Below are 10708 nucleotides of genomic sequence, written 5' to 3' on the forward strand. Positions count from 1 at the left end.
TATGCACTAAATCAGAACCGCCAGAACCGAGTTCTAGGAGGTATACAGCCACACCGGTTTTGTCCCCTTTCTACTGTTTAAAGTAGGACACATTCGCAAAGCACATCAGACTCGGTGTCCACAGAGGGGACAAGAAGTGGGTAGCGCTTGCCTTCTTCGGAAGGGGGGCTGGGCAGCATGCTGTGGCTAGGGGATAGTGGGCGGGACAGACCTGTTCCAGGACTAAAGCGGCTACTTGCCGGCAGGTTTCGCTTTCGCTCTGAATGCGGTGGGTGGCCGGTTGGGTCCGGGAACCTCCTCAGAGAGTTAATCCGAAAGCACCACCCACCCCGGGGGCGATGGACAACGACGCACACGTCCTTGAGATGCTGAAGTAGAGACAGAGAGAGAAAGCAAGAGGCACAGTCCTGGGAAAGTCCTGCTGGGTCTCCAGACAATTATAAAAATGTGTCCCGTGGGATCAGTGTTCCAACAGCCTCACCTCCAGCCTTCAGCTACCGGGTTCAGTGCTAGCCCAGCATGTGTCAATCACGCCGCAGTAAGTAGCCCAAGGCTGGAGACCAGGTCAGGGTAGGAGGCCCCTGGGAAAGAGTAGGCAGAAGCCGTGGACCCACTAAGGGAGACTAAAGGGTGATCAGCAACTGCCAGCTAAGGGGAGGACAGTTGTGCTAGGTCTGCGCTGCACCGGGCATGCCCTCTTTAATATGGAATAGCCCGCGCACTACCACTATGCCCATTTCACAGAAGAAAACTGAGGCCCAGCCCTAAAGCTAGAGCAAGGAAAACGCAGATCTCAGCCAGCCGTCCCCCCTCCCCCGAAAAAAAAAAAAGATCTGGGAAGTCTTGTTCCACCTGCCAGCCCTGAGGAAGGAGTTGGGTAGAGGAAGGACAGTACCCAGAAGAAATGGATGACAGAGATGGCTGAAGAAGGAGGCAGGCTAAACCAAGTTGACAAGCTCAATCTACCTCCCATTCCCCTTCCAGCCCCCCTCTTTTTAGCCATCGTTGTGCTAACCTACCTCAGTTTGGCCAGAGCCAACCCAGTCCACCACGATCCTGCCCAGTGTCTTCACCACGCCCAAAACCTGCTGAAGGCTACGGACAACATGATGAAGACGGTGAGTTTTTCCGTGTGCTTCTGGCTTTGAAACGCCACTGTCGGAAGCTCCGCGGCTGTAGTGACTTCTAACCCATGTGGCGTCTGCTGGGAAGCTGTCCGTTCCCAGGTAGCTGGCAGGAATGGTTGGAGGAAACTTTTCAAACCTTCCTAATATAATCTAAAGGAAACTGTGTCTCCAGAGACAGGAAGAGCGGCAATAAATTCTAACGACATCAGTTTGGGCTTTGTTTACACAGACGGAAAGTGGATACTGACAGTGTCCCTCCTAGCCCTGCCTGTGCTATGGCATTGTGTCAGGTGCTCTCAGCTTCTGCCCCCCTTTTCCACCCACAGTGAAGCTGTAAAGTTTCACAAGCTGTAAGGATGAATTCGATTTGTCTCCCTCGCTGGTCACCAATGTCTAACACAGCTGATGCCATTCCTCGTTGGATGGACACATCTCAGGGAGGACCAGGACACCAGATGTGATGTCTAACTTTCCCTTTTCTGGGGCAAGTGGGATCCAGTTTTATTGATAGCTCCATTCATTTTCCTCAGGGTTCATGTTTGAATGCAAAAATATCCTTTTTTTGTTGTAAAATGTGGCGATTTCCTCTCGCTTTTGCTACAGAGCTACAGTATACTCTAATGTGTTCAAGATACCCTGCATCTGCTAGGACGGTAGCTCCGGGCCAGAGTTCAGGCTTAATTATGAATGAGAATCCGTGTTCCATCCCAACAGGACATGCACCCCTAAACCCCTAGAACAGAGGAGTGGGGAGGGAGGGAAGAGGGGGGAGAGGAAGAGAGAGATGCCTTATTTTTTTCTGCTGTGTTTTAAATCTCTTTTGAGGGCCTTTTAGCTCCACTCCAGCAAGCCTTCCTGGAGAATTTCCTTCCTTCCGTTCTAATCTTACATAATGCCCTGCTGATTGTTCTTGAAAGCTCAAACAATTTTCATTAAGTAGGTTTCCCAGGCAGGAGAGATGGCTCAGTGGTTAAGAGTGCGGCTGGCCGCTCTTCCAGAGGACCGCGGAGTTCAGATTGCCGGCACTCACGTGGTGCCTCACAAGCATCTGTAACTCCGGTCTTAGGGAGTCTGTCATTTTCTGCCCTCTGTGGGCACTGTGCACACGGCCCACAGATACACACGCAGGCGGAACGCCTGCACACATGAAACTTTAAAAATGAGGAGGAATTTTAAGGGAGGCTCCCTAAGGAATACTTGCGGAGAAGAGAGACTGTTTTCCTAAGGTGAGGTTTGATATGAAAGGGATTGTAGGATTTCAAAGTAAACTACATATTCCTCACTCCTCCGCTCCCAAGTAACAGTGCTGCTGTTCAAGACAGTACTACCTAGTCGAACTTGGAATTCAGGAGGCCATGTCACTGTCCTTCTTTTGTCACATCCCGAGTACCCCAGCTGAATGGAAAAGTTATCTCAACCTCCCATCCGAAAGCTGTTGACTTCTTAGTGCGTTGTGTAATTCTGTCCAGTGGTGCTTTCCAGCACACCACTGGGTCAGAGACAGTCCCTGTGTATGTAAATTAAGCGCAACTAGTATTTAGAGCTTGCAAGTTGGTTACAGCCATCAAGCTGTGACTTTAACAGTTCCCCTTTAGACGTTATACTTGAGAGAAGATATTCATACAGCACAGCTGCTTGGCAAAAGGAAAAACAACGGGACTCACCGGAAGCAAGCATCACAGTGTGGCGCAGATGCTGATTAACGCAGCCTGTGGCAAAGACCACAGTGTTTGCATGGTGGGAAAAAGATCCTGCTGGCAAACAGCCTAAGCCAAGTGGGAGGAAAGGAAAGGTAGGAACAGAGTGTAGGAGGCCTGTTTCTTCTGAATTTTCTACAGGTCAAAGAAATGATGGTCCACAGTGGCCAGCTCAGGCTCTGCTGGCACCCTGGGGTGCCAGCCTCAGAGGGAGCCCCTATCTTGCTGAGAGGGTCACCCCAGCTTCTCTTTATGGTTTTCACAGGCCAGAGAAAAGCTGAGACATTATTCCTGCACGCCTGGAGACATTGATCATGAAGACATCACGAGAGACAAAACCAGCACACTGAAGGCCTGTTTACCACTGGAACTAGCCAAGGTACAGAGATCCCCCCCCCCCCGACCCCCGGAAAACATGCAGCACAGTTAAGAGCTGTGTGGCAAACCTCAGCTGTCTCCAAACATTTGCATGTAGCTATCAAAAAATGACATTCTTGGAAAAAAAAATTGTCACAACAATGTGAACCCTTCAACAAGCTGAAGGCTATACTCAGTAGCTATGAGCTGGTGTGGTACTGTATACCTTTCATTCCAGCACTTGGTGGGCAGAAGAAGGCTGATCTCCAGTAATTAGAGGTCAACCTGGTACACACAGTGAGTTCCAGGCATCCAGGGCTACAGAGGAAGACCTCATCTTTAAAAGAGGAGGGGAGGGGCTGGTGAAGCTTCACCTAGTAAAGTTCCCACTACACAAGCATGAGGACCTAAGTTCAGATCCCCTACGCCCATGTAAAAGCTGGGTGTGATGGTCCCACATGAAGCCTCAGTGCTAGCGGAGGCAGAGACAGAAGGATACCTGGGACTTATTGCCAGGCTAGTCTAGTTGAGCCAATGAGTGGCAGGTTCAGTGAAAGGCCCTGTATCAGAAAACAAAAGGTCTGAGGAAGCGATTGAGAAAGACCCCAAAGATCGTCCTCTGGCTTCCACTTGCACACACATACACCTGCACACACATATACACCTGCACAAACACACACATGTGCACACGCACACACACCTGCACACACACGATTCCACAAAAGTTGTTATGATGGTGAAGTTTGTTATGCTTTTTACTATAATACAAAGTTAGTTTGAGATAAAATATCAGAGAAATGTATATTAAGAATTAATGGCCAGGCCTTTAATTTCAGCACTTGGGCGGCAGAGGCAGGCAAATCCTTGTGAGTTTCAAGACAGCCTGGTCTACAGAGGGAGTTCCAGGACAGCCAGGCCTACACACACACACACACACACACACACACACACACACACACACACACACACACACACCCCAAAAAGCAAAAAACAAAACCTGTCTTGAAAAACCAAAACCAAACAAAAAGCAAAACAGAGCAAAACAACAAAAACAAAAGAAAATAACTAACACACTCTACTGTTTTTCCTCTAGAATGAGAGTTGCGTGGCTACTGGAGAGACCTCCTCCACAATAGTAAGTAAGCAATACAGAGGTTTCTTCCTCATGACAGATTCATAATCCTGATGCCTGGTCATTCTTTCCTCTAGAGAGGGAGTTGCCTGCCCCCACAAAAGGCTTCTTTGATGATGGTAAGTTATACCACTTTTCTCCAATACAGCAAGGCCATGTAGTTCCAGACCATCTCAACGGTTTCTTTCCCATTTTGTCCTGTCATCTAGACTCTGTGCCTCAGTAGCATCTATGAGGACTTGAAGATGTACCAGACAGAGTTCCAGGCCATAAACACAGAGCTCCAGAGTCATAATCAGCAGCAGATCACTCTGCACGAGGACATGCTGGCAGCCATTAATAAGCTGATGCAGGTGAGGCTTCTTCCTATTAGACAGAACAAAATCAGCCCTTCCTGGCTTGGGAGACACCTGCAAGCCACCACCCCCCAACACAAGCCTGGGAAAGGCCTTGTGAGGTTACAGCTGGTAAGACAGCCTTGAGGGCAAATGCAAGCAGCCTTCTATTTGTTGGCTGCATAATATACACCAGGCTCTTTTCCAATACCTTTTCTCCTACCATGCCTACAACAAGCAAATAAGGTCAGCTCAAAGGAAGAAGCCAAAACTTAGGAGAGTGGTGATACTTATCTGAGATCACACAGCCTATGAGAGGCTGAGCTAGGGGCCCCTACAAAAGAGGTTTTGCTTGTTTATTTGTTTTTAAATACGTTCTTCACTTAAGAGTCCACTATTAGGACTAGAGAGAGAGAGCCAGTGATTAAGCGCACTTGCTATGCAACCATGAGGATTTGAGTTTGTCCTGAAGCACCTATGCAGCCAACAGGACGTGGTTTTGAACTGGCCTTTAGCCCCAGAGAGTGGAGACGGGAGGATCACGGAGACTTTCTTGTACCCTACCTCAAATGAGTAAGACAGAGAGTAACACAGGACTCCCTTCTCTAGTTCCTGCATGTTGCAGGCACAGATATATGCACGCGTACATGCATGCAACACAGACACACAAACATACACATGTCCTTTCTAAAAAAAAGAAAAAAATTCAGGGTGAACACTCTAGGGGCTGCACGCATTCAGATATTACTAAGGAAAACAAGTGGAGCTGACGTCCAATTATAATCTATTTGGAGCCACAACGTGAACAAAATGAGAAAGGATCTGTCATCTAGGGAAATCTACAGCGTTAGGCACCTGAGAGAACTCGCAGCCCCAAAAACAGAGATATGCACACAAGAAAGATAAGAGCCTTGGCAACTAGGGTATGGGATGAAAACGTGTTCAGAACTCACTGCCTGAAAACCATTTGCATGTCGTATATACTGTCTTGGCTGGGGTGTCTATTTCTTTGATAAAAAAAACATCATGACCAAAAGCAAGTTGGGGAGGAAAGGGTTAATTTCATCTTCTAGTTTGTAGTGAGTCCATCCTCCAGGGAAATGGAGGCAGGAACTGATGCTGATGGGCCCCAGTACCTTGCATGTTCCACATGGCTTGCTCAGCTTGCCTTCTATAGTATAGCACCCTGGACCACCAGCAAAGGGTGCTCCCACATCAATCATCAATCAAGAAAATGACCACAGGCCAACCTGGTGGAGGGGTCTCTTTCTGAACAGACATCTCCCTCTTCCAAAGTGACCCTAGCTTGTGTCAAGTTAACATAGAGCCAGCCAGTACATTATACATTGCCGGAATACTTATTTGAAAGACAGTGATGTCTATGCCAGTGTCAAACAGCCTACCCTACAGAGGTTTGTAATTGATAATTACATGTACAAGCCCAGAAGTCAGGGGATTCAGGCTGTAGACAGAGGTCTACCAGGACCCAGACAACTATGCTGACAGAGTTAACTCCTGTTTGCCTGTTTGGAAAATGGGATGGCTTTCAACCTTCTACCTCTCTTTCTATCTCTAGAAACTTCGTAAGGAGCAAGTGAGGATATTAAGCGTCATACAAACATAAGTTCTTATTCTGTGCTATCAAGTCAAAAGGGGCGAGTGAGAAGCACTCGCTGGTTTACCGAACACAAATAACATTTCTCTCAGAACCAGGGGGTCACTGATAGTAATCTCTCAGTGATAGCCCCTCTCTCCCCACTCCCTCCTCTTAGCATAGCCTAGACAGTTATTTAGTGATTGCTGCAGGTGCCATGCCCTAGACACATTCCTTCTGAGACACAAGCCCTAATGATGATTTTTTGGGCCAGTTTAGGGGGTCTTTTCAGAGCTCACTAAAGACATAGGTATGTACTTGCAAAAGGGTATTTCTTCCCCTGTTCCTGCAGGAATACCACAGGAGGAGTTGGTATAAGATACGCCTTTGAGTGTAGTGAGGAGCTAGGCTGCAGGCTCTGGAGTGGGCATTGACCTCACTCAACCTCGCCCGTTTCTGCTGACCAGTGTTTTCATGTTGAAATGGTACGTACATCATGCTTGCGTTTCCTTGTAGACTCTGAATCCTAACGGCGAGACTCCATCCCAGACACCCGCCCCGGAGAGAGCAGATCCTTACAAAGTGAAAATTAAGCTCTGCATTCTACTCCACGCTTTCAGCATCCGCGTCACGACTATCAACAAAGTGATGAGCTATTTGAATTCCTCCTGAAAGGCTCAAGTCCTTCCCCCATAGTGCCCTCTTTGCCAAAAAAAAAATTATATATATATATATATATGAGAAATTTTAATAAGAGGTGGGTTAAGAATCAGGAAGTCTTGGCCTGATTAAGCTCCTGCAGGAATCTATGTTCCCATCACATTCTCATCCCCCCATCAAAGGTGGCACAGCTGCCTCAGCATCGTCCCTTCAATCATGTCTCGCATATTTTCTATGCATGTTGTTTGTAAGTTTTCATGAAAACTTGTTGAGGTGAGAAAGTGTCCTCCCTGAATGTGTCAGCAGACAGGCAAGAGCTGATGATAAGCTATTATTTTTGTACCAAGGTGTTTATGAAAAACCACATATTTAAGCATATTTATTATTATATTTTTATACTCATGAAAGTATATGAGCTTATTTATATTTATTTATGTTCTATTTATTATAATATTTCTTATCAAATGAATTTGAAACATACCTTGTGTGGTCCTAATAAAGTGATGCAAGCACTTCACAGATGGTCTTGGAATATTTATTTATCTGTTTCTATCTATCTATCTATCTATCTATCTATCTATCTATCTATTTATTCAAACAGAGTCTCACTGAGTCAATCAGGCTGATCTCCAACTTAGAGATCAGATGGCCTCTGCCTCCCTAATGCTGGGGCCAAACCTGTGAATCACTATACCCAGCTAACTGCAGTATATAAATGTTCCAAGATACACTGCAAGAAAACTGTTAGTTTGCCCTCTATGGCTGTGATAAACACCATGACCAAAACAACACGGAGGTGGGGACATATTTCATGTTACAGCTCACAGTCTATCTATCATGAAGGGAAGTCAGGGCAGGGACCTGGAAGCAGGAACTGATGCAGAGAGGATGGAGGGATGCTGCTTACTGCTTGCTCCCCATGGCTTGCTCAGCCTGCTTTCTTATACAACCTAGGACCAGCAGACTAGGATCGGCCCTGCCCACAGTGTGCTGAGTCCTCCACATCCATCACTGATCAAGAAAATGCACCACAGACTTGCCTAGGGTCAAGCTGATGAAGACATTTTCTCAGCTGAGGCTCTGTCTTCCTAGATGCCTCTAGTTTGTGTCAAGTTAACAAAACAAAATTAAGAAAAAAACAGCACAAAAATTCGGATGAAATATGACAGGTTGACCTTGCAAAGATGACCTTGATGGGCCTGGGGAGATGGCTCTGTGGGTAAAGGGTTCACCTCACAAGTGTGAGGATGTGAGATCAGATCCCCAGCACGCAACACGCAGGCCCAGTGCTCATAAGGCAGACACCGGGACACTGGAGCAAGCTGGCTGGGTTGACTAGCCAAACTGACGAGCTCTAGGTTTGAGTGAGACTAAGCCTTAATATATGAGGTGGGGAGTAGTTATGGAAGACTCTTAACATCCACCTCTGGCCTCCACACCCATGTGCATACACGGGAACACACACACACACACACACACACACACACACACACACACACACACACACACACCTGTGTATCCATACATACTTGAACACATTGCACAAACATATACCATGGATCTATACATGAAATAAAAAATGGCCATAGCATTCTGACTTGTTTCCCAGTCCCTTTAATCTTGTTATTGCAGGGAGACTCGGCAGGCCTCGATACTCAAGTGGCTGTGCGAATTATAGTTTTTTAAGAATTTACTATTTTTGTTCAACATTTGAGTCACAAAGTAAAGCACACAAAAATGTTCTCCCTGACAACCACAGGGCACAACCTGCTGAGCATTAAATAAATACATTATTTTACTCTTCAACTTGGGGAAAAAAAAACTGTACTCCAAAGGCTCTCTAAATTATTCTAATTCTTGTGACCCTTTGGGCTCTCAGAGGGCAGTCCTCTTTAAATTGCAAACAGAAAATTTCTACTTGCCTAAATTACATAGAACGTGTTCCTAAACCCCAGGTATAATTGCCTTCCTTTGGTTTAAGAAGTGTCTTCCTTCTGGTCTTAGTATTAATCTGTCTTTCCAGTTCTTTATGGCATGTGCATTTAAAGGGTCCCATAACAGAGAACTACATCATTTGGTTCTGGGATAACCATGTCCCCTCCTAAGAGGAAAAGGCTCTCAGATTTTTATTTAAAGAGACTCCTTTTTTGTTTGTTTGTTTGTTTGTTCGTTTTGTTTTATAAGATAGGGTTTCTCTGTCTACCCTTGGCTGTCCTGGACTCACTTTGTAGACCAGGCTGGACTCGAACTCACAGCAATTCTCCTGCCTCTGCCTCCCAGAGTGCTGGGATTAAAGGCATGTGCCACCACGCCAGGCTAAGGGCTCCTTTTCTAAGTTGTTTCTTCCCACCAGGCTCCCCACTCATCCAGAGGGAAGTACGTGTGGCCTCTCCTCTGTGACAAACTCACTGATGAGATTCTCATTCTTCACCCATCATCAGCCAAAATCCTCTGGAGGTCAAATTCACCAGAGAGCTGGGTAACTGCAGGCCCCTCCCAGGCAGGGCCTCCTCCCAGGCAGGGGCTTTTTCCTTTGAGCAGCACAGGTCACAGTGAGCACTTTGGCCTGGGAGGACTCTCATGTTCTGTGGAGTAGCTGGCCACTCCTTTCTGAGCATGACACCTGCTGCCTGTCTCCTCTTTGAATCAAGCCCAGCAAGGGGAAGGTCTCCTCCAGGGACTTGCATCTGTGCAGAAGATCACACTAGTTGCATTTGTCCTAGGCAGCATCATGAGATGTGCTTTAAGCAATGACAAGAGAGATGAACGTCGTAGTACATGTCTGCAATCCCAACACTTGGGAGGCTGCAACAGGAGGGTCATGAGTTCAAAGTCAGCCTAAACTACAGGCCAAGACCCTGTCTTGGGCTGAAGAGATGGCTCAGAGGTTAAGAGCACTGCCTGCTCTTCCAAAGGTCCTGAGTTCAATTCCCAGCAAACACATGGTGGCTCACAACCATCTATAATGTGATCTGATGTTCTCTTCTGGCCTGCAGGTGTACATGCATTTAAAACAGTGTACTTAATAAATAAATCTTAAAAAAAAAAAAAAAAAGACCCTGTCTCAAAGAAAACAAAGGCCAAACACAACTGACTCATGATGAATTCCATTTCTCAATATAGTTCTTTACATTTCCCTAGCTATATGTAATAGTGCTTATAAACTATGACCAAGTAGTTTAATGGCTCGTTCCCTGTGCCCTCTTCCCATGAATAAGGCTAATACTCAAACTTGCCTCAAAGGATCAGAGTGATGGTTAAATAACATGATTCAGGCAAAGCATGTGCCTAGTCTTCAGTGCACAACAAATCTTAGGAGATTTTAAGGGTTATTATTCACCTCCGGGCACGAGAACTCAGACAGGGCAGTCAGCAGTCAAACCACCCACTACTTCTTCTTCATTGGTGAAATGAAAAGCCCCAAAACCCAAATCACAGAGTTGCTGTGAGGACGAAATGAGACAGTGATGCAGCCAGCTGTGGTGGCACATGCCTGTAACCCCAGCCCGTGGGAGGTAGATGCAGAGGGACTGCAAGTTCAAGGCCAGCCTTTACTACATGTGAGCTTGAAGGCAGCGTGGGTCAAAGGAGACGCACATGAAATAACTGCAAATAAATGAGACACTGCAGGTGCCTAATGGGTGCTCTAATTCAGATCGTTAAAGCTCTGGAGTTATTTCCTTCAGGACCTCATCACTCACTGGTCCCACCAGACGGGGCCAATAAGATGGCACTCAGCTAGAGTGTGTGATCAGCAAAGGGTGGTTACCTGGGGAAGATGCAGGCAAAAAGGCAAGGTCTTTCCC

At 46.5% G+C, this 10708-nt stretch overlaps 1 protein-coding gene across 1 annotated transcript; it reads left to right on the plus strand.

Annotated features, from left to right (window-relative positions):
• The first annotated feature begins 374 nt into the window (after positions 1-374).
• Positions 375-6945, plus strand: IL12A (interleukin 12A). The gene is made up of 7 exons (XM_084768899.1): positions 375-538; positions 985-1118; positions 3090-3203; positions 4275-4316; positions 4391-4432; positions 4523-4666; positions 6759-6945. The coding sequence occupies exons 1-7, from the start codon at positions 520-522 to the stop codon at positions 6912-6914; spliced, it is 651 nt and encodes a 216-aa protein (XP_084625025.1). The 5' UTR covers positions 375-519; the 3' UTR covers positions 6915-6945.
• Positions 6946-10708: the final 3763 nt, after the last annotated feature.

Source organism: Acomys minous, assembly GCF_964271855.1.
Source record: "Acomys minous genome assembly, chromosome: 19".
Lineage (NCBI taxonomy): Eukaryota > Metazoa > Chordata > Mammalia > Rodentia > Muridae > Acomys > Acomys minous.

What these genes read in the sequence shown, in the direction of transcription:
- IL12A (XM_084768899.1), top strand. An exon ending in TACCACTGGAACTAGCCAAG is followed by an intron (nt 3,204 to 4,274) that starts GTACAGAGATCC and finishes TTTTTCCTCTAG; the next exon opens with AATGAGAGTTGCGTGGCTAC. An exon ending in GAGAGACCTCCTCCACAATA is followed by an intron (nt 4,317 to 4,390) that starts GTAAGTAAGCAA and finishes TCTTTCCTCTAG; the next exon opens with AGAGGGAGTTGCCTGCCCCC.